We start from the raw sequence: 24,753 nt of genomic DNA, 5'->3' as shown, positions 1-24,753 counted from the left end.
AAATTTGGAATGGAAATTCCAACCAATATTCCAGGAATTGGAGCTGCAGGACGTAAGTAGTGGCTATTTTTTGGTACGACTATTCTCCACTCATCCAAGCGTGACTTTAATGGTCTTGTTTTCATTTTTAGCAACTGGTATGTTCTTTGGATCTGCTCCAAGTCCAATGGGGGGAATGTCGCCTGCCATGACACCATGGAACCAAGGAGCTACGCCAGCCTATGGAGCCTGGTCGCCAAGCCTAGGTATGTTTTGTCATGGTGGTTTGTTGAGATGTAATGTTGAGTATTTTTTGAGGCATTGACCTGGGACTTGTGCAGACCAGGAGTTCTGGCCCGGGACATGTGTGCAGACCAGGAGTTCTGGCCCAAGTCTGATTCAGCACGCTTGTTCCAGGTCTGTGAATGGTATTCGAAGGATGGACCACTGACACAATTTCAATATGGCCACTTTCCATTTTAGTGGGACCTTGTACGGACAGAATGTGGGAGCTCACTATGTTCCTTTGGGGTTCTTTATCCTTTTTTCTCCATTTAATTTGTAACTTCAGTAATCCATACTTTTTGTAGAAAAACTCTGTAGTGGAGATGAATTTTAAGCAGGCTTCTGTCCATTTCCTAGCAATGTGCTGACAATCTTATGCCATTTCTTCTCTCAGGGAGTGGTATGACCCCTGGAGCTGCCGGCTTTTCTCCCAGTGCTGCTTCAGATGCCAGTGGCTTCAGTCCAGGATATTCCCCTGCGTGGTCCCCCACCCCTGGCTCTCCTGGATCTCCGGGACCTGCCAGTCCATACATTCCCTCACCAGGTAAGTGGGACTTCTGCTCAGTTTGTCTATTGATGTATTCTTCAGTCTGCCTACAGCTTAGTATTAATGTAATGAATTGAAGGGATTGCAGAATATCCAAATTTATTAGAAGTTAAAATCCTTCTGTAGCTTCAGCTCGATGCGCCCGTGTAAAACAGGATTAACTTCTTAAACCCTTCATCTTAATACTTATACCCGGGCAGATCTGTACATTGGCAAACAGCATGAATGGGAGTTGGCTTAATGTTGTTGGCCATGTGATGTAATGATGTGCTTTCTTTGTTCTGCAGGTGGTGCCATGTCTCCTAGTTATTCTCCAACTTCTCCTGCTTATGAGCCCAGAAGCCCTGGTGGATACACTCCTCAGAGTCCCAGCTACTCACCAACTTCTCCATCCTACAGTCCCACCTCCCCATCATATTCTCCCACCAGTCCCAACTACAGTCCTACTTCACCCAGCTATTCCCCTACATCACCCAGCTATTCTCCAACAAGTCCTAGTTACTCTCCAACATCGCCCAGCTATAGCCCAACAAGCCCAAGTTACAGCCCCACCTCACCAAGCTACTCACCAACCTCTCCTAGCTATTCCCCCACCAGTCCCAGCTACAGTCCCACATCCCCCAGCTATTCCCCCACCAGTCCCAGTTACAGTCCAACATCGCCCAGTTATTCTCCTACCAGCCCTAGTTATTCACCTACCAGTCCTAGCTATTCTCCTACCAGCCCAAGTTACTCCCCAACCTCTCCCAGCTACTCCCCAACATCCCCTTCATACAGCCCGACATCTCCTTCTTACTCACCAACTTCTCCCAACTATTCACCAACTTCTCCCAACTACACACCAACATCTCCCAGTTACAGTCCTACAAGTCCCAGTTACAGTCCAACAAGTCCCAGTTACAGCCCAACCTCTCCCAATTATTCACCTACATCTCCCAGTTACTCGCCATCCAGCCCCCGTTATACGCCACAGTCCCCAAGCTATACTCCCAGCTCTCCCAGCTACAGCCCAAGTTCACCCAGCTACTCCCCAACAAGCCCAAAATACACCCCAACAAGTCCTTCCTACAGCCCAAGCTCACCAGAGTACACCCCTACATCTCCCAAATATTCTCCAACTTCTCCCAAGTACTCACCAACATCTCCCAAGTATTCCCCAACCTCTCCTACATATTCCCCCACAACCCCCAAATACTCTCCTACATCTCCAACCTATTCGCCAACCTCCCCAGTCTATACTCCGACGTCTCCCAAATACTCCCCCACTTCTCCAACATACTCACCTACTTCTCCCAAGTATTCACCAACCTCCCCCACCTACTCACCCACAAGTCCAAAAGGATCCACATACTCGCCAACATCCCCTGGGTACAGTCCTACGTCCCCCACCTACAGTCTTACGAGTCCGGCTATTAGCCCAGATGACAGTGATGAGGAGAATTGAAGAGGTTCTGCTTCCAGAGAGACTCGTGTATGAGACATCTTTTATACTGTTCAGCCACTTGGAGATGGATCCAATCCAAAATGTAGAATTCATGACTTCACAGCAGCGTAATAGAGAAGTTTTCTGTTAAAGTGGAGTTTTCCTGCCTATAATCCTTCTGGCTTCTCTTTGGCTTTGTTGTTCTTTGATCTCAGCCTGTTTGTCTATGTATGTATATGTACATTTTTATCTACCCTAAGCTGTGATAAGGCATCATAGTTGTCCCATGCAAGTTTGATGTGAACTCAATCTGTATGCTAAATGTTTATTTGTACCAATCCCATCAAAAAAACATAAAAGCAGAAAAAAAAATCTCAAATGAATCTGAATTCACCCAGAATATTTGGAGAGTGTCATGCTAACTGAACCTATGCTTGAGTTCTTGTATTGCCTCGCACTTATCCAGCGTATCGTTCTGCATCCCCCTCCCCCCACCTTCTCATTATTTATAGACTGAGATAATTCAGTTTTAATTTTTTTTTGTTTATTTTGACATTTTCAGCAGATTGCTCTGAATTTTTCACCAGTCTGACTCTTAAGCAAGATTTCTTTATTTCTTTTGAAATATTAAACTTGGTAAATCTGTAATTCTCAATAAAGAGATAAAAATTTCACTTTTTGTGTTTGGTGTTTTTTTATTTCTCCCATAATTCATCTGCATGGAAGCCACACATCAAAAGACATTTTGTAGAATGCAGTTTGTGGATTTGGGGTTTAGACTAGGAGTTCTGAACACATTTTTTTAAAAATGGTGACAAAGAAGATGAAGCCACAGAAATTAGGGATGCCAAGGGGTAACAATTAGGAAAGCTAGCAGCAGGGGGCTCATAGGTTGGTAAGGATACAAGGGGGGTACTCAGAGGCTGGGAGTGCAGGGAGACTCAGGTTGGCAACGATACAATGGGGGTACTCAGAGGCTGGGAGTGCAGGGGGCCTCATTGGTTGGTAAGGATACAGGGAGGGGGAGCCGTAGGTTGGTAAGGATACAGGGAATGGGGACTCGTAGGTTGGTTAGGATAAAGGGGGGTACACAGAGGCTGGGAGTGCAGAGGGACTCAGGTTGGTAAGGATACAGGGAGGGGGACTCGTAGGTTGGTAAGGATACAGGGAGGGGGACTTGTAGGTTGGTAAGTGTAACGGAGCTCCAATACCCAGCCTAGGTATCTCTGCTGTATCATCCTTGGAGCTGAGGAAGTACTAAAATATCGAAGGCAAAATCCCCTCCAGTAACTGGACGGCACACAGTTCTGGGAGTCAAACTAGAATGAATTGTTTATTGAAAACACGAGATCTACACTCCCACTCCAAACCCCTCCCTCTTCGAGCCATTCCACACAAACACACATCCCATAATAGGCTTACAAGGCAGACAGGAACAATAGGACAATGGAATGCAGGTATTCACAATAACAAACCCCACCCCACTGGCATGGGTCTATGAAACACTTCTACCATATTCTAGCAATCTGCAATACATCCCCACACATCTCCTGAGGGACACTGTTCAGAAATATTATGGTCCCAAGTGAAAGAGTCCCTCACTCTTTCAACAGAAACCACACTCTGTGTCCATTCCGCTACACCGCTCCCCCTTAACCACAAGCCGGCATACACAGTCTGATCCATAACGGATCGTCTTGGGGATGTCCGGGGAGTACTCACAGATCATTTTTCCAGTTCAGTTTGTCACAATAACCTGTCGACATTGCCGTTCTGTTTTCCGGGGCGGTAGTGAATAGTAGTCATACGGTAGTAACGCCAAATTCCAGCACAACAACCGGGCATTGTCCCCTGCCACTCGGTTTAGCTATACCATCGGGTTGTGATCCATGAGTTGGGTGAACTGCTGTCTGAACAAGTAGGGCTGAAGCTCACTTCCCTGGGGAGAAGCTTCCTGCTCAAGTAGGTTACGGGTTGTTCTCTGCCATGTTCTCCAACCTGGCTCAATACAGCTCCCAATCCAAACATTGAAGTGTCTGGACCTCAGAAGGCCAGTAGGTCTCTGTGATGTGGGCCTAGGATCTGGACTGGCAGGAACGCTGAGGGCAACTGGCCTAGGTCCGTCCCCGGTAAGATGTCGGTGGGGAGCTCCCATATCAACCCCACATCAATCAGACCTGACCCGGCACCCCAATTTAAGTGGGCCCTCGCAGTGGGTAGCCGGTGTACTGCTCCCCCTTCCATCTGTACCACTACTGAGCCTTCGGTTTGGGCGACATCTGGGACCAGGTGTCGCTTGACCAAGGTGAGTGGCTCCCGTGTCTCAGAGACCTTGTGCGGGCTTTCCATTTAACTGGACAGATTGTCAATGGTGCTGTTGGTTCTCCGTAGCAGCTTGCACAGGGTTAGCATCATGGAGGGTACCCAATTGATCCTCGATGGGTTTGAACCTGGGCACAACTGGGGGAACCTCTGCGGGATAGTAGGGGACCGTTGTCCGTGCTGAAGGGGGTGACCGTGGTCGGATCCATGCAGCTTGGTTCCTGCTCTGGGTACAGTCTTGTTGATAGTGCCCAAACTGCTTGCACCTGTGGCACTGTACCCCACTGCGGTACGGGTGTCTGGTGTTTGGAGGAGTTTCGCCCCCGCTGTGGTCCTGTTCGAATCCATGAAGCGTGGTCCGGTTCTCAGTGCAGTCTCTCTGATAGTGCCCAAATTTCTTGCACAAATGGCACTGCACTCCGTTGTGCCCGTGGTATAGATTTGCTGGGGGTTAGGGATTAGTCCTGATCGTTGTGGTGCTGGTGACCCTGGGTTTTTGTTCAGCGGTCTGGGGTTTGGTGTGAAGATAATCTGTGATTGCCTGCAGGCATCCTGATATTCATTGGCCTGCCTGGCCACTTTAGGGAGAGTGGTTGGTTTGCGGTCCCTTACCCACTCCTGTACCCCTGGGTTTAGTCCATTATAGAATTCCAGCAAAATCAGCTGGGTGATTGCATCTGCTGTGGTTGCCTGACTGGCTTGTAGCCAGGCCATGGCTGAACTCTGCATACAGCAAGCCCATTCGGTGTGGGAGTCCTCCTGTTTCTTGGTTTCCCTGAAGCATCTCCTGTACGCTTCTGGGGTGATGGCATATCTTGCCAAAATCACTTCCTTTACCCGGCTATAGCTTGAGATTTCCTCCTCTGACACGGCTCTGTAGGCTTCTGCTGCACGGCCTGATAGTTTACCAGCTAGGATCTGTACCCAGTCTGTCAGGGGTACTTGGTACAACCTGCATTGCCATTCAAAATCTTGCATGAAGCCATCGATCTCTTCCACAAACTTTTAAAGGCATCATGTGGTACCTTTAATCTTGTCTCTGGTGCCTGTGTAGTAGTTGGCCGACTCTCCAAGGCACGCTGCTCTGCCAGCCGGAGTTAGTTCTCCCGGTCTTCTCTTGCCATGATAAAGGCATCTACTTGGGCTAACATTGCCTGTACCAGATCTATTGAGGGGCTTTCTTCATAAAACGCTAGCCTGCGTTTCACTTCTTTCTCAAACTCTGTATCCATGGCTTCCGTAGCCATACTGCGTGCCCGATCCTCCTCGGTCATTTTGCAATCAGCGTGGCTTTGGTTTTATTTCTGCCGATCTTCCCTCTCACTTTGCGCAAATCCTTTACTGTGGCTCGTTTTAATCCAGCATAGTTCGTCTCCATTCACACATCCATTTGTGTAACCAAATTTGTATGAACTGCTGTTCTCCCGTTTCCGTTCATGTATCCAAATCCATACAAATGCTGCTTCCTCCTGCTGCAAGGCTTGTATCCCACCGCTTGCCACCAATGTAACGGAGCTCCAATACCCAGCCTAGGCGTCTCTGCTGTATATCCTTGAAGCTGATGAAGTACTAAAATATCCAAGGCAAAATCCCCCCCCCCCCCCGTAACTGGACGACATACAGTTCTGGGAGTAAACTCGAATCATCTCCTTATTGAAAACACAAGAGATTGTTAGAATATTTATACTGCTCTGAATAGAACAGTGTCTGTCTATGTCAATAAGCAAAGATCTGTGAGGTAGGAGAATCTCAACTTATTTCCACAAATCAACAAATCAATATGTAACAAGTTCGTTTTAATTGATTAATTTCGTTTTAAAAGCATATACCAATCTTAGTGAGTACAGTCTACAGTAAGGAATGTATAAAAATATTTATTCAAAAGACATGTATTCACAATATATGATCAAACTGGAAATGACACAAAAAGATAGCTCTACATAAAATACAAACTTCACACAATAAATGCAATGTGAAATGTAGCTCAATAATGAAACTAAAAATGAAACAAGATTACCATTTCCCCAGGTATAGCATAAACCATGGGTAAGTGTTCTATACAAACAGACCACAATTGTCTGCGGATTGCACAGCCGACAGTCACTCTACTGCAGATGGAGCGAGAATAAGCTATACAAAACGGGAAACTAAAATTGCAAATAATGCACTGAATCTGATATTAATAAAAATGTATAAAAAAAAAAAACAGCTTTTTGGAGAAAAATCTACTATGGTTTATACGGCTGGGATTGTAATCTTATTACCCTTAAATATGCAATATAAAACATATAAGGAAGGAAATAAACAATATTGAATAAACTCAAATAAACACAGCAAGGTATATTTACCACACTTAAGATGGCTGCTAGCTTCAAATGGTCATTATCAGAGTCCTTAAGATGGATGCCTTCCCAAGATGGTGGCCAGTGAGGGAGGAGTTTCGTTTGGCGTCCCTCAAAGTTTCAGATAAATGATGGAGCAAGATGGCATATGTTTAGATGAGTATATAGATGGATGTAGTAGTGTGTATGTTGTAAGTGTAATGGGTGTTGTCAGTAATGTAATGATGTGTCCTATTACATCTGGGTTCTCCTTTTTATATGGTATTGAACAAAGGACTATTACAATTACCATAAGTTAAACCCGGAGGGAGGAACATTATCCCCATCGGTTGGGATATTCTACCCATTAACTGGTGATGTCATAGTCACACCTCTTTAATCATGCCCAATATTTGGATAATAAAACTATATGATAATTCCTTTATATTCAAGATTAACCATAAAAGCAACATAACAACTTGTCCATACTCTCAGTACATACATAAATGTCCATCTAATATCCATCATGTACCCTGGCAATTTTTGGATCTGGTAAGCCATTGATAATTATATTTTTAATACAATATATATTTATATTGGAAAATCTCATTTACCCCGAGACTGCATTTAGTAGCATCTCCAAAGAGGGCAGCATTGTACTGTTCATTAGATTCAGCATATAAAATAATTAGAACATACAATGAGACCACTATTTAAAGATAACCTTTGACCTCTTGGCTAGTGAAAGTCAATTAATTATTTGGATGTGTCCTATGCCGTCAAGAAAAGCGTCTGGCTTGTAGGATTTATATCACTTAGTCCAGTCTAAAGCAATTCTTATATAAACACTCCTACCACATACCTTAAAATGAAGTAATTTAAATGGAATTAGTTTTACATAAGTAATATTTGTTATTTAGCAAGAATATAAACCCAACATATGGTATACAGATAATTTCTAAATATATATGTATACATATAATTATTACTCATATTTCTTTACATACGATATAATGCATCCTTAACACTTATATATAGTTTAAATGTCTGATGCATACACTGGGCTATTGTTAAATACTTATAGACAGACTAGCACTACCATTATGTCTTATCTGACGAGATGTCCATGTACCCCTTATTTACGATTTAAGAGAAATACAAAGATCTCTGTTGACATTCTAGACTCTCTTGTAACAGACATTTTGCAAAAAAAAACATATATGAACTTTCATTCACCTTCAAACAAGATGGAAGCTGTACTGTTCCAAATCTATATGCATAAGATGGAATATACATGGCTTTTTAAATCCATTTTTTTTTCTATTATTTAATCACCCCAATAAACCTGACAAGATCTCCACTATGGGAAAACCCCTCCCTCTTCGAACCATTCCACACACAAACACACACATCCCATAATAAGCTTACTCTAGGCAGACAGGAACAATAGGACAATGGAATGCAGGTATTCAACAATAACAAACCCCACCCCACTAGCATGGGTCTATGAAATGCTTCTGCCATATTCTAGCAATCTGCAATATATCCCCACACATCTCCTAAGGGACACTGCTCAGAAATATTATGGTCCCAAGTGAAAGAGTCCCTCACTCTTTCAACACAAACCACACTCTGTGTCCATTTTGCTACAATCCACTTCCTCAGACAGCAGGAGAGACAGCCGTACTCTCCCTCCTGGGACTCTGCTCCCCCAAAGACACTGTGCCACGCACTTCCCCCCAAACTTATACCCACTCCCAGAATCCTTTGTGGCATAATCTGCCTTCTGGGGTAGTTACAAGCTGGGATGTGTCCCTTGATTGGGCTTCCCACACTGCCCTATGAGAGCCTCTCACAGGAGCCAGTGGGGACACTTCTCCCTTCAGCAGGCATATCTGGAAGCCCTGACACCCTAACTGAGTAAATCACAGCCCTGCTGTTAGGCAGACAAGGCCCACTATCCATTTGCCTAGCACCTACCTGTAGAGTGCTACACTCACCCCACACCAAATGAGTCAGGTCCCTCTGACTCCTATCAAAACTTTCCTAAAAAATCAGGAGTATGCCACAAACCTGGAAGAGGGGGGAAAGGGAAAAACTAATTTACAAATTAAAATATATCTTTACAATCTGCTGTACATATATGATACACAGTTTAAGGTGCATAAGAACTGATGCACCCCCACCAAATAAACTCATTTGGTGGGGAACAATGAAGAAAATGCATTATAACATCCTGACTGTCTAACTCTAAGGTGATCCCACCTGTAGAAAGAAAGGAAGCAAAAGTTAGTCAATCTCATCACATCACATTTCTAACTAACTGAACAGTTGAATGGAAAGACCCTCCTTCAAAATTACAAGGGTGGTCTTTCCACTCCATCCCTGACTACCTCTGCCAACCAGTGTCTTGACTCGCCAGGGTCCTCCTTTAGCTTGGAAGAACTTGTCCCCAACACTAGCTGTCTAAACAGAACCCTCTGCTGTCCCTTTGAGCTTTTCAGTGAGGAAACAGGGCAGGTCACAGTCTCTCATGACCCACAGTCCTGCTAAGTCAGGGAAACACCACAGGGGTCCAGCAGGACACCCCACACCAAAGTTCTTGGACACTCACAAACTTTGTAACTTGTAACAGCATCTTCATCTGTACAGACTGGATGAAGTCCCACACAGCCATTTGTAATCCACAGAAGGCCCCTGGCCTGATGGCCCAAAAGACCTGGCATTCAAATAGCTTCTCAAAAGACCCTGACCCGATGGTCCTAAAAGGTCTAGCAACATAACACTTGACTTCCCAAAAGACCCTGGCCTCATGGCCCAAGGGTTCTATTTCACTTTTAAGTGCAACTTGAATTTAGCATTATGTCATTTCACAAAAAGATTTCCTTGGTCAGTTGGGGTAGCCAGCCGGCCACACAAATTTTCCTTGTTTGGTTGCTCTTCAAACCTCCTCCTGGTTTTTTTTTTTTTTCTTTTAATGAGCACTGACAAGCTCAGATGTAATATTCCGGATGGGGCACTTGGACATACTCCCCTTGTTCATTTTTGACCCGGATGGACCAAGCATGTCTTGACCCATCCGGGCGACGGACTTCCACTCTGTCTATGTAAATGAAGCGCCCGTAGTACCACTGAGCCTTAACTTTGGCGAATTTCTCTTTTAACCCTTCCTCTGGAGAGTCTCGGTATGGCTTTGGGACAAAAAGGTAGTCCCAAATGAGTTCATCACACTACCAGTCTCTGAACTTCTCTACCAGGAGCATTACTTCCCTGGGACAGTAAGGGTAGTCGTAGCCATACTCCAATGCCACCTTCTTTTGCATCCACCGCTGCATCCTAGATAACCTGGGAAGGGTTCTCCGGTTTCCTCTCCCTGGTGGAAAAAATGAGGTGTGCACTCTTTGAATCATCTCCTTGAAGGCTGTGTTTTGGTCCCTGGCCGTAGCAATGTTCCCCAGTGGGGTGAGGTCTGGGATCCTTGTGACATAGGCATCACAGAACCCCAATTCCTGGGCCAGTTCCCCTCTGTCAATGGCCTCCCGGTCTAGGGGAACAACAACTTCGGGACCTGGGGAGCTGCTTCCAGTCTCTGATCCCCATTCCCACTCAGTCTCCTCAATGGATCCTCAGTCATCCATACCTTCTTCCAAAGAGCCATGCTTCATGTAGAAGGATGGGGAAACCACTCTAATGGGGCATTTTGCATCCTCACTGCTGGCATGGGAAGAATACACCTGGGCAACTTCTGTCTGGACAGGCTGGGGAATGCTTATAGGGGCGGATTCCGTAATGGCCCTGACCGACGGTACTTCTGGCCAGGTCCCTACTGTTTGGGTGGACACGGATCCCCTCCCTATGGAGCTCTGCACCTGAACTCCCTTCCCGCAAACTGTAAGCCCGCCAAATGCAGGCAGGGCCTCCATCTGCCTGAAGATGCCGCTTTCTGCTCTGCGGAGGAACTTCGACTCGTTCCCCGTCCCCCGTCCCCTCCTGAGTGAGGCCTGTATCCCACATAACTGTAAGCTTATTTGGATGGCCCTCGCTCTTCTCTGCCCTGAGCACCAAATCACCACATTTCCCACATTGAACCCATGCCTGCACCCTCAGAGTAACAGTGGCACATTGGGGACATACCACTCCAAGGAAGTCCCGACCTCCTCCAGTGCACAACGTGAGTCCGCCGTCCAGCACCATTCGGATACCAGTATCCCAAATTAGCGATGGATCGGGCGGCTAGATCTGCTCTCGACTCTCTGCAGGGTTTTCGGCCACATGGTAGCCATAGCGGAAACACTCTTCGCTCCTCTGGTGAACGACATGCCTCCTTCTCCTACACGTGTCTCCCGCATTGCCACACCCGGAGGAGGTGATATTAATAGGGTCCCCTGGGTCACTCCTGATTGGCCAGAAGTTCCCTCTATCTCCACCCGTTCACCATATTGGGCGGTGACTCCTCCCTCTAGGCAGTCCTGTTTGTGGCGCGCTTTCCTGCACGTTACTGTAACTCTTCCCCTGACATGCTGCTGTGCTGCAAAAACTTGGGAAGTAGCTGCAAAGCGGAGTATGTCACTTGCTAGACATACATCCGCCAACCACAATTGCACTAGGGTCTCCACTGCACTTCTCTTAGCTAAAGCCAGCTGTCCCTTCTTGCTCGACAAGAGCAGCATCTCGCTACCGACTGCACGGTCGATACTCCTCTTCCTTGCCTCATACGTGCAATTCTCAGTTTCCATACTGGCTCCGGGATTAGTCTCACTGCCCTTCTCAGCATGGCCGACTACGATCCCCACAGTATGTGTGCAGAAACGATACAGAATAAATGTCCCGCTACCGAATGCACGGTCAACATTCTTCCGCATAGCGTGCACCACCACCCGGCCCCTGGCACCTCTTTCCCCGTGCCCCTGGCCTCCATTTTCACCGTCCACACTAGGACCTCCGGCAACCACTTCTCTGTCCTTCCCTGGACCCTTGACGCCATCGTGACTCTCCATACCAAGACTCCTTGCTATCAAGCAGTTGCTGCATTCATGCATCCGGACACATTTGTCTCCTGCCCTCCATTTTCTAATAGCAGAATACATCTCATAGTCAATATAAAAAATCTTGATCACTTTACAGTCTCTTTGAGAACATTTTCTCTGCCACAAGCATCCCTCCATGTGGGTTTCCAGCCTCAACCCACTCTCCCTGCCTCCCGCAGTTGCAGTCTCACACCGGCCTGGCGCTTGAATAGCAGTTCCGGACACAAAAATAGATTTTCTGGACTTTTTATTGTGCCGTTGCCAAGGGCAACTGGCCCAGTAACTAATGGCAAAATCCCAGACGAGCCCCCAAATGTAGCAGGTTTTCCAGGCCTGTGGCCTGATGTGGGTCTGCCATCGTTACCGGTTACCTCTCCAGTCCATGTGACCTGCGGCCCTGGATGTAGAGACTGAGACATGTACAACTCAGGCATCTTTGTTTGTGGTTTTTATTGTAGATAAAGGGGGTGGGAGAAGGGAATGAGTGGGATACTCCTTTAGGCTTTAACTAATTACACTTGGGACTTTCTTCCTGAAAAATGCCCCTTGATGCTTCCTTGACACCAGCCGGCGCCAGTCAACGCTATCCAACACTGAGAACATTCTGAAACTTGATAGAAGTGCTAAATCCTCCACTTAAAGTCCAGAAAATCCAGGACTGTGAACTGTAAGACTTCTGACACTGCGGTACTGCTAAAGTCACTGTATACTTCCCTCTGCCTTGCATTGGCTTGAGGTAGTATAATGTAGAACTCGGTAAAGCTGTAACTTCTACTGATACACACTGTACAATTCAGGGCCCAACTGTAGGTGCCCCCTTTGACCTTGAACTCTTCAGGGTCCACTGACTATGTACCCCCTCTGCAACTTCGGGGGCCTCAACCTAGGTACCCCCTTTTCAGCTAGCTGATAACTGGATCCCAGAACCTCTTCCGGAGTGGTCCCCTCTAACTTCAGGCAGACCCCTAGGGGCAATCCGCAGTACTCACGACCTGTGTAGGCTTTACTGGGACTGGACCCCTCTCACGCTCCGCAGGCTCTTGGCACACCAGATCTCCTCAGCTCAACTCAGCACTCTCTGGATTCTCAGGCGCCACCCCCCGAGGCATCCACTTCCTCAGACAGGAGGAGAGACAGCCGTACTCTCTCTCCTGGGACTCTGCTCCCGCCAAAGACACAGTGCCACCCCTTCCCCCCCAAACTTATACCCACTCCCAGAATGAAAGGACGTTCAGCACAGCAGGGGGGATAGGGACCGATAAGCGCACTCGCCTAGCTCATGACAGTGTTGACTACCTCATATTTATAAAAATGAATGAGGCATGGATATCAGAGGAATTCAACACATGTGACCAGTAGAACATGTTTGATTAAAATTCCAAATGACAGGCCACAAATATCCGCCAGACCGCCATCCACCCATAACAATTCATGGTCTTTGTCTTCGGTAAATACAGCGGCATAAAAGGCATTTTATTTCCATTGAATGCCAAATTTTTGGGGCCTTTAATGGCCGACAATTATTTATCCTGTGTATGCCCAATGTACCTCCCGCCACAGAATACAACTTTCTTTGCTGTCAGGTAAACACATGTGACTAATTTTTGGTGCCTGGAATGGGCGACACTTACTTCTGTATCCTGTGAATGCCTAATGTACCTTCAGCCAGAGAATACAACATTCTTTGCTGTTAGGTAAATGCATGTGGGCTAATTTTTGGGGCCTGGAATGGGCGACACTTACTTCTGTATCCTGTGAATGCCTAATGTACCTCCTGCCACAGAATACTACGTTCCTTGCTGTCAGGTGAACGCATTTGGGCTAATTTTCGGGGCCTGGAATGACCGACACTTACTTCTGTATCCTGTGAATGCCTAATGTACCTCCAGCCACAGAAGACAACGTTCTTAGCTGTTAGGTAAACGCATGTGGGCTAATTTTTGGGGCCTGGAATGGGCGACACTTACTTCTGTATCCTTTAAATGCCTAATGTACCTTCAGCCACAGAATACAACGTTTTGTGCTGTCAGGTGAACGCATGTGGGCTACTTTTTGGGGCCTGTACTGGCCGACACTTACTTTATCCTGCGAATGCCTAATTTTTCAGACTGGAATTGAAAATCAATGGGTCTGTAAACATTCCGCCAAATTGTGGAATGGATGCGGGCCCATTTTTCAGACATGCAAATTGACCCTATATGTATTTGACATGTACTTACCGGCTGCTGTCAGTTCTGGCTGACCCTAACCCTAACCCCCAAATCCTAACCCTATACTCCTAACCCACTTTTCCTAACCCCTAAACTTAACCCTAACCCTGCAACCTTACCCTAACCCCCTAACACTAACACCATAACCCCATCTATCTATCCATAACCCTAATCCTCTAACCCTAATCCTTACCCTAACCCTTTACCTAACCCTAATCCCAACCCTATCCCCCTAACTCTACCTCTCTATCCCTAACCCTAAAGCCCTAGCCCTAATCATAACCCTAGCACCCTAACCCTAGCAGTAACCCTAACCCCCTAACCCTATCCCTCTCACCCTAAACCAAACCCTAACCCTCTAACCCTAACCCCCTTACCCTAACCCTCTAACCCTAACCACCTAACCCTAACTCTCTAACCCCAACCCTAACCCTCTAAGCCTAACCCTAACACAATAACCCTAGCCCTAACACCAACCCTAACCGCCTAACCCTAATTCTAAACCCTAATCCCTAACCCTAAACCTCTAACCCTAACCTTTAACCCCCAAACCCTAATCCCCTATCCCTAACCCTAAAACCCTAACCTGAAACCTCACTCTAACCCCAACCCTAACCCTCTAAGCCTAACCTTAACACCATAACCCTAACCGCCTAACCCTAATCCCTAAACCTCTAACCTTTAACCCCCAAACCCTAATCCCCTAACCATAACACCCTAACCCGAAACCTCACTCTAACCCTCTAACCCTAGCCCCTAACCCTAACTCCTAACCCTAATTCCTAAACCCTGAGCCCTAACTGTCACCCTAACCCCTATCCCTAACTAAAACCACTATTCCTAACCCTAACCCTGAACCCTAACCCTAACTCCTAGCCCCTAACCCCAACCCTACCCATAACCTTAACATTCTATCCCAAACTCCCTAACACTAGCCCTAACCCATATCTAACCCTAACTCTATGTATCTTACCCTAACCTTATGTATCTAACCCTAACTCTAACATTAACCCTAACCCTAGATATCTAACCCTAACCCCCAACCCTAGCCCAGCCCTAACCCTATTCCAAACCCTAATCCAACCCTGACCCAACCCTTACCCTGACCCTAACCCTAACACCTATCCCTAATCCTAACCCCTAACCATAACCCTGACCCTAACCCCTAATCCCTAACCCTGAAACCTTACCCTAACCCTCTAACCCTAACTCTAACACCCTAACCCCATCTCTCTATCCATAACCCTAATCCTCTAAACCTAACCCTAATCCTTACACTTACCCTAACCCTTTACCTAATCCTAACCCTATCACCCTAACCCTATTCCTGTATCCCTAACCCCATAACCCTAACCCTAACACCCTAACAGTAACCCTCACCCTCTAACCCTAACCCTATCCCTCTCACCCTAAACCTAACCGTCAAACCCTTACCCTAACCCTATAATCCTAACCCCCAAACCCTAACCTTCTAACCCTAACCCACTAACCCTAACCCCCTACCCTAACCCTCTAAGCCTAACCCCCTAACCCTAACCACCTAACCCTAACACCTTAACCCTAGCCCAAACCCTAACCCCAACCCTAACCCTCTAAGCCTAACTGTAACACCATAACCCTAGCCCTAACCCCTAACCTTAACCCTAACCCTGCAACCTAATCCTAACTCTAACACCATAACCTTATCTTTCTATCCATAACCCTAATCCTCTAACCCTAATCCTTACCCTAACCATTTACCTAAACCCGAACCCTATCCCTGTATCCCAAACCCTAACCCCATAACCCTAACCCTAACACCCTAACAGTAACCCTCACCCTCTAACCCTAACCCCGTAACCCTATCCCTCTCACTCTAAACCTAACCTTCAAACCCTAACCCTCTAATCCTAACCCCATAACCCTAACCCCCTTACCTTAACCCTAACCCCCTGTCCCTCTAACCCTCTAAGCCTAACCCCCTAACCCTCTAACCCTAACCACCTAACCCTCTAACCCCAACCCTAACCCTCTAAGCCTAACTCTAACACCATAACCCTAACCCTAGCCCTAACATCCCTTAGTAGACAGCCAGGTGAGCTCGTTATCATACTTATCAAAAGTCTCCGACCCAATTAACATACTGTCCTATTTTAGACAAAAGCACTTAATCAGTAGACATTCTTTAGGAGGGGCTGCTGGAAACAATCCCCCCTCTCTCTGCAGCTAATACACATTGATTAGCAGACATGGCGTCTCTCATAGTTCCTGGACGCCCAAATTAGGAGTGGCACTTCCTGTGCCTTAATATAAATGCAAAATGTGGGTGCGCTGATAGGAGTGAAGCTGCTACCTGAACTGTACCTAGTGAAATTGATGTTGAAAAAATAGGTGCGCTAAACAATATGAATAAATTACCAAAGTGGCACATGTGCACAATGTAAGCAATAAATAAACATATACAAATGTCAATAAATCTAGGTGATTGTGATTCAGTGAAAATGAAAAACTCAAATGAATGCAACAACTAATAAGAGTCCACAAAGTCCAAAAATCTTCACCAAGTGGTATATAGTGAAAAAATTATGAAGGAACTTGAAGTGATATTTCCAGTGCTGTGAAATAGTCCCACCACCGACAGGCTTTCTTCCTTACCAGATAAGATAAGGTTAGGCGCAGAGTAAAACTCTAATCAATCGTTTGGAAAGGAGGAAACTTCCACTGCAATTCCACCCTGTGGTATGATGCAAAATAGCCTCTTACCGGATGGCATGTATATCAAGGCACAGGAGATTCTCCTATGTGGATGTCCCTTCTGTTGATCAGATACCAATAATCTCCTCTGCTACCAATGTACGTCCGTATTCCGCACTGATCACAGACACATTCCGAAATACTTCCTGTGCCTTACAGTGTATAGGAATAAGATAGATCTCCATATTTCCTGAGAAATATGGGTAATGCATATTACTGTCCCATTTGAAGTAGTCCAACCATATTCTCAGTGTACACCACCCTCCCGTTCACCCTACATCCATAAAAGATGCAGGGTGACTTAAACATAAGAAAGCCACACAAGGCTGGACATGCTGCCTCCCAACCTCTTTAAAGGAATTTGTGGTCCACAACCCCCATTCCCAAAGTGACTCCTGTCACACTAACCCTAACCCCCTAACCCTATCAGTCTCACCCTTAACCTAACACTCAAACCCTAACCCTCTAAACCCTAACCCCCTAATCCTAACCCTCCAACCCTAACCCTCTGACCCTAACCCACTAACCCTAACCCCTTTACCCTAACCCTCTAAGCCTAACCCCCTAACCCTAACTCTCTAACCCCAACCCTAACCCTCTAAGCCTAACCCTAACCCATAACCCTAGCCCTATTCCTAACTCTAGCCCTAACACTAACCCTAAACGCCAAACCCTAAACCTAACCTTTAACCCCTTAACCCTAATCACCTATCCCTATCCCTAACCCTAACACCCTAAACCAAAACCTCACTCTAACATTAACCCTAACCCCTAATCCCTAAACACAAACCCTATCCCTACCCCTAACCTATACTACCCTAAGCCCTGAGCCCTAACCATCATCCTAACCCCTATCCATAACCAAAACTGCTATTCCTAACCCCTAACCCTGAACCCTAACCCCAACCCTAACACTTACTCTAACCCAAACCCTACCCCTAACCGTAACCTTAACATTATATCCCTAACCCATATCTAACCCTAACTCTATGTATCTTACCCTAACCTTATGTATCTAACCCTAACTCTAACAATAACCCTAACCCTAGGTATCTAACCGTAACCCCTAACCGTAACCCCTAGCCCAGAACTAACCATATTCAAAACCCTAATCCAACCCTAACACTTACCCTAACCCCAACCCTACCCCTAACCGTAACCTTAACATTCTATCCCTAACCCATATCTAACCCTAGCTCTATGTATCTTACCCTAACCTTATGTATCTAACCCTAACTCTAACATTAACCCTAACCGTAGGTATCTAACCCTAACCCCTAACCCTATTCCAAACCCTAACCCTCACCCTAACCCTAAACCCTGCAACCTTACCCTAACCCTAACTCTAACACCCTAACCCCATTTCTCTATCCATAACCCTAATCCTCTAACCCTAATACTTACCCTTACCCTATCCCTTTACCTAAACCTAATCCTAACCCTATCACCCTAACCCTATCCCTCTATCCCTAACCCCAACCCCATAACCCTAACAGTAACCCTCACCCTCTAACCCTAACCCTATCCCTCTCACCCTAAACCTAACCCTCAAACCCTAACCCTTACCCTAACCCTCTAATCCCAACTGTAACGGAACAGGGCACCCCGGACCGGGTGCCTCCGTTGAAAGATGCTCCTAGTGCTTTCCGAGGACTCCAAGCACTCCACCAGACACTGTAACCACTTCAGATTCCACGAACCGCCGCAGCTTGGTTAGGGTCTCGCAATCTCCTACCCACCCTGGACCTACGACAAGGCTCCAGGTTCCTGTGGGTGAACCTCTCTTTCCTCAGAGAGTGCAGCAGAACAAGCTCTACACAAGCTCTTAAAAGAGCTCAGTGATTCTCTAAGGGAGTATGGAGGACCATAGCAATCCCTTGCAGCATATCCCCCAATAAGAGACAGAACTCTAGATTGAGGTTGAATGAACTCAGCACAACTTTATTGAACACGACTTATATACAGTTTTCACCCACAAAGTTACCACCCAGATGGACCTTGTTGAAGACTGAACATAATATTCACCATCCAATAGGAACAGAGTTTTACACTCTCATACAGTCTACAAAATATACAATGTGAGACAATCCCCCCTCCCCCTTAGCATCTAATCAACATTCCTATAAGTTTCTCTTAAAGCAGACAGACAGGTGGGCTCATTAGCACAGTTAACAATAGGTGAATGGAAAAGGTGTCTCAGACCCTATTTTAGACAAAAGCACTTCAATGATTAGCAGCCATGCTGTCTCTATCAGTTCCTGGATGCCCATATAAGGAGTGGACTTCCTGTACCTTACAGTTTACAGGAATAAAGGTTTAGCTTCTAGGCTAGAGGCAAGACTCCATTAGCCCCATGACTTATCCGTCTTTAAATTCCAGTGACGGTGAGTCCCGTCACACATCTTCCCCCCAAAGGTAGACTAATCCAGGCACTAGACCTCCAATCGGTCTGTGCCTGAGTTAGTCAGGTAACCAGTCCCAAAGAGTCCATCCATCATGGCAGCTTCCTTGACAAAGTTCCACATAGTTTGTAAGTTTGTCCTGGCAAGGCGCATGGAGCTCTCAAAGCCGATCAGTCTGTGAAAGTCTGGTTTGGGCAGGCCAGACTGGGCTTCTTGGGCACCCTGTGTCCCTCTAAGACACAGGGTGATTTAGACATAAGAGGAGCCTAGTAGGCTGAGAGAAGAACTTTCCAACCTCTCTAAGGTAGGCTGTGTTCCACAGGCCCTCCCAATGTCTGCACCCACCCAGTACCCCAAACAAATTGTCGGGAAAACAGTGTTACTCACCCAGCCAACCTCTGCCTCTCTCGCAGAACATACCCGCTGCTGGGGATAAGTGTGGACTGGCCCTTCTCCTGGAAGTCCTTTCAGGCGCTGGAGAGAAGACAGGGTGGTGGGGCTCACTTCGTCAGGCTGTTGGGGATCTGGGCCGACTGTCCAGCATCCCCGGGGTGTACAGATGAAGACTGTAGCTTTTGCAGGTGCTGGGCAGAGGTTGGTAGCACTCTGCCCTGTTGCCAGCTCTTCTGCTGGATTGGGGTTTGCGAATACTACCCCCAGAAACTGGTTGGGGGTCTGCTGTAGAGAGGAGGGATCGCCTACCTCCTCCTCCTGGTATTCCTGCGGGACAGGTTGGGGATCTGGACCAGCCATCCAGCATCCCTGTAGGTCTGGTGCAGAGACCGCGGTCCCATCTGTACCATTGGGGTCAGGGCTGTTGTCTCCCTGTGGTTGGGGAGAAGGATTAGTGGTCTCCTCTCCCTGGAAGGTACACTGCTGCTGGGAAGGAAGGACGACACCTTCGGCTCCCTGTAACTCCTGCTGTAGCTGGGGATCTGGGCCGGCTGCCCAGCCTCCCTGTAGGGCCGGTAGAGAGACCTCGGTCCCATCTCCACCTGCCATCGGTGGGTCTTCACAGTACCACCAGTCTGTACTGTCTCTCCAACTCAAGGGTTGTGGGTCTGGATCTGCCACCCAGGACTCCGGCTCTGCTTGCAGGGTAGATTGGGGTGGAATGGAGCAGAGCAGGCGTTGGTAGTCCTGCTCCAGTTCCCACTCCATTGTGACCAGATGAATCAGGTCTAACACCAGGTCATCTACTCTGGGGAGATCCAGTAGGGCTTCCCTGGTGTCCTGGATTTCCCAGCGCCGAAACTCTGCTGGACATCCAAAGTCCCTCTCTTCAAAGGCCTCCCACAGCAAGCCCGGGCCACTATAGTCCTCACCTTCCGGCATATTGTTGTCAGCCATCCAGTGGTCGTGCCGGGTGGCGTACCACTTTAGTGCCCGGTAAGCTTCATCCAGCCACAACTCCTTCCAAATCAGGTTCCACAGCTCCGTCACCCACTCATCCAGGGGTTGCTCTCCTAGGAAAGGTATCCGCAGGGCAACGTATACCTGGAACCGCTGTTCTTCGCTGGGAAGGTTCTCTCTCCGCCTCCACTGCGCATCGTCTAAGGCCTCATACCACATTTCCTTTCGAGTGAAATCTCTCCAGTCCAGTATGGCTTCCTCTGATACAGGCCCATCCTGTTGGTCCAAGTGTTGCTGCAACCTCCAGACAAACTCCTCCTCATATGGGGACGCTGCACGGGTATTATCTCGCTCCATAACGTTACCGGTGTCTCTGAGCTGCTTCTCCTCACACTAGGACGCCACCCCACCGCTTGCCACCAATGTAACGGAGCAGGGCACCCCGGACCTCACTCCAACCCTCTAACCCTAACCCCCTTACCCTAACCCTCTAACCCTAACCCCCATCCCTCTAAGCCTAACCCCCTAACCCTCTAGCCACCTAACCCTATCTTTGTATCTTACCCTAACCTTATGTATCTAACCCTAACTCTAACATTAACCATAACCCTAGGTATCTAACTCCTAATCCTAGCCCAGCCCTAACCCTATTCCAAACCCAAATCCAACCCTAACACTAAACCCTAACTTCTATCTCTAATCCTCATCCCTAACCATAACCCTCACCCTAACCCTAATCCCTAACCCTGCAACCTTACCCTAACCTTAACCCTAACTCTAACACCCTAACCCCATCTCTCTAACCCTAACCCTAATACTTACCCTAACCCTTTACCTAACCCTAATCCTAACCCTATCACCCTAACCCTAACCTCATAACCCTCACCCTCTAACCCTAACCCCTTAACCCTATCCCTCTCACCCTAAACCTAACCCTCAAACTCTAACCCTTACCCTAATCTCAACCCTCTAACCCACTAACCCTAACCCTCTAACCCTAACCCTCTAAGCCTAACCCTCTAACCACCTAACCCTCTAACCCCAACCCTAACCCTCTAAGCCTAACTCTAACACCATAACCCTAGCCCTAACCCCTAACCCTAACCCTGCAACCTTACCCTAACCCTAACGCTCTAACCCTAATTCTAACACCCTAACCCTATCTCTCTATCCATAACCCTAATCCTCTAACCCTAACTCTAACCCCCTAACCCTATCCCTCTCTCCCTATGTAACCATGTAACTAAACCTAACCCTCAAACCCCAACCCTTACCCTAACCCTAATCCCCTAATCCTAACCCCCTAACCCTCCAACCCTAACTCTAACCCACTAACCCTTACTCTTACCCTCTAACCCCCTATCCCTCTAACCCCAACCCTAACCCTCTAACCAAACCACGTAACCCTAACCCTCTAACCTTAACCCTCTAACCAAACCACATAACCCTAACCCCAACCCTAACCCTCTAAGCCTAACCCTAACACCATAATCCTAACCCCAGACCTAGCCCTAACACTAGCACTAACCCTAACCCCTAACCCTAAATCTCTTACCCTAAACCCCTAACCCCTATCCATAACCCTAACACCATAACCCCAACACCCTAACCCTAAACATCACTATAACCCTACCCTAACCCTACCCCTTATCCCTAACCTTAACAGCAACCTTAACATTCTATCCCTAACCCCCTAACCATAACCCGCATCTAACCCTTACCCTATGTATCTAACTCTAACCTTATGTATCTAACCCTAACTCTAACATTAACCATAACCCTAGGTATCTAACTCCTAATCCTAGCCCAGCCCTAGCCATATTCCAAACCCAAATCCAACCCTTACACTAAACCCTAACCTCTATCTCTAATCCTAATGCCTAATCCTCATCCCTAACCATAACCCTCACCCTAACCCTAATCCCTAACCCTGCAACCTTACCCTAACCCTAACGCTCTAACCCTAATTCTAACACCCTAACCCTATCTCTCTATCCATAACCCCCCAACCCTTACCCTAACCCTAATCCCCTAATCCTAACCTCCTAACCCTCCAACCCTAACTCTAACCCACTAACCCTAACTCTTACCCTCTAACCCCCTATCCCTCTAACCCCAACCCTAACCCTCTAACCAAACCACGTAACCCTAACCCTCTAACCTTAACCCTCTAACCAAACCACATAACCCTAACCCCAACCCTAACCCTCTAAGTCTAACCCTAACACCATAATCCTAACCCCAGACCTAGCCCTAACACTAGCACTAACCCTAACCCCCTAACCCTAAATCTCTTACCCTAAACCCCTAACCCCTATCCATAACCCTAACACCATAACCCCAACATCCTAACCCTAAACATCACTCTAACCCTACCCTAACCCTAACCCTACCCCTTATCCCTAACCTTAACAGCAACCTTAACATTCTATCCCTAACCCCCTAACCATAACCCGCATCTAACCCTTACCCTATGTATCTAACTCTAACATTATGTATCTAACCCTAACTCTAACCCTAACCCTAGGAATCTAACCCTAACCCCAATCCCTAACCGAAACCCCTAACCCTAGCCCTAGCCCTAACCCTATTCCAAACCCTAACCCATCCCTAACCCAACCCTAACCCTTAAACCCTAACCCCTATCCCTAATCCTAACCCCTAACCCTCACCCCTAACCCTCACCCTAACCCCTAACCTTAACCCTAACCCTACAACCTTACCGTAACCCTCTAGCCCTAACACTAACACCCAAACCCCAACTCTCTATCCATAACCCTAATCCTCTAACCCTAATCCTTACCCTAACCCTTTACCTAACACCGATCCTAAACCTTTACCTAACCCTAAACCTATCCCCCTAACCCAAATCCTATCCCTCTATCCCTAACCTCCTAACTCTAACACCCTAACCCTAACAGTAACCCTAACCCTCTAACCCTAACCCCCTAACCCTATCCCTCTCACCCTAAATCTAACCCTGAACCCCTAACCCTAACCCCCTAATCTTAACCCCTAACCCTCTAACCTTAACCCCCTAATCCTAACCCGCTAACCCTAACCCTCTAACCCTAACCCATAACCTTAGCCCTTACCCAAACCCTAGCCCTTACCCAAACCATAGCCCTAACCAAATCCCTAACCCTAACCCCCTAACCATAACCCCTAACCCTCTAACCCTAACAATAATCCCTTAACCCTAACCCTTTCTCTAACTCTAACCCTCTAAAGCTCTAAAATTCTGACCCTAACCCTAAACTCTAACCCTAACCCCTAACCCTTAACCCTAACCCTCTAACCCTAACAGCCTAACCCGAACCCTACCTCTAACCCGTATCTAACCCTAACCCTATGTATCTAACCGTAACCCAAACCTTAACTCTAACCCTAACCCTAAGTGTCTAACCCTATCCCTAACCCTAGCCCTAGCAGTAACCCTAACCCTTACCCTCTAATCATAACTCTAACCCTAACAGTAACCCTAACCATCTAACCCTAACCCCCTAACCCTAACCCTCTAACTCTCACCCTAAAACCCCAAAGCCAACAGAATACTGGAATGTATAAAAAAGGGGATTCACTCCAGAAATAAAGAGATTATTCTCCCACTATACAAGACTCTGGTCCGGCCACAGCTGGAGTATGCTGTCCAGTTCCGGGCACCGGTCCTCAGGAAGGATGTGCTGGAACTGGAGAAAGTCCAGAGAAGGGCAACAAAATTAATTAGGGGAATGGAGGACATCAGCTATGAGGAAAGACTACAAGCACTGAATTTATTCCCTCTGGAGAAGAGACAATTGAGGGGGGATATGATATCAATGTACAAATATTGTACTGGAAACCCTAGCATATGGAAAAACCTATTCAGAGAAAGGAAATACAATAAGACGCGTGGCCACTCACTAAAACTAGAGGAAAGGCGGTTTAACCTTAAAATACGCAGGGGGTTCTTCACTGTAAGAGCAGTAAGGAATTCTCTTCCGCAAACAGTTGTATCAGCAGGGAGCATTGATAGTTTCAAAAAACTATTAGATGGGCACCTTAAAGACCACAACATACAGGGGTATACAATGTGTGGTTAACAGTAGACACACACACACACATCATAGGTTGAACTGGATGGACTGATGTCTTTTTTCAACCTCACTAAC

General features: G+C 47.0%; 1 protein-coding gene across 1 annotated transcript; it reads left to right on the top strand.

Annotated features, from left to right (window-relative positions):
- Nucleotides 1-6: 6 nt before the first annotated feature.
- LOC309544113 (uncharacterized protein) lies at nt 7-2,396 on the top strand. Its single transcript, XM_082276494.1, has 4 exons — nt 7-52; nt 132-245; nt 659-808; nt 1,099-2,396. Exons 1-4 carry the CDS (start codon nt 10-12, stop codon nt 2,253-2,255), a joined length of 1,464 nt encoding a protein of 487 aa, XP_082132620.1. The 5' UTR covers nt 7-9; the 3' UTR covers nt 2,256-2,396.
- Nucleotides 2,397-24,753: the final 22,357 nt, after the last annotated feature.

This window comes from Pelophylax lessonae (assembly GCF_965119305.1).
Source record: "Pelophylax lessonae genome assembly, contig: HAP1_SCAFFOLD_1048, whole genome shotgun sequence".
Classification (NCBI taxonomy): Eukaryota; Metazoa; Chordata; class Amphibia; order Anura; family Ranidae; genus Pelophylax; species Pelophylax lessonae.
Note: the sequence above shows the minus strand (reverse complement) of the source record. Positions and strands in the feature narration are given on the sequence as shown.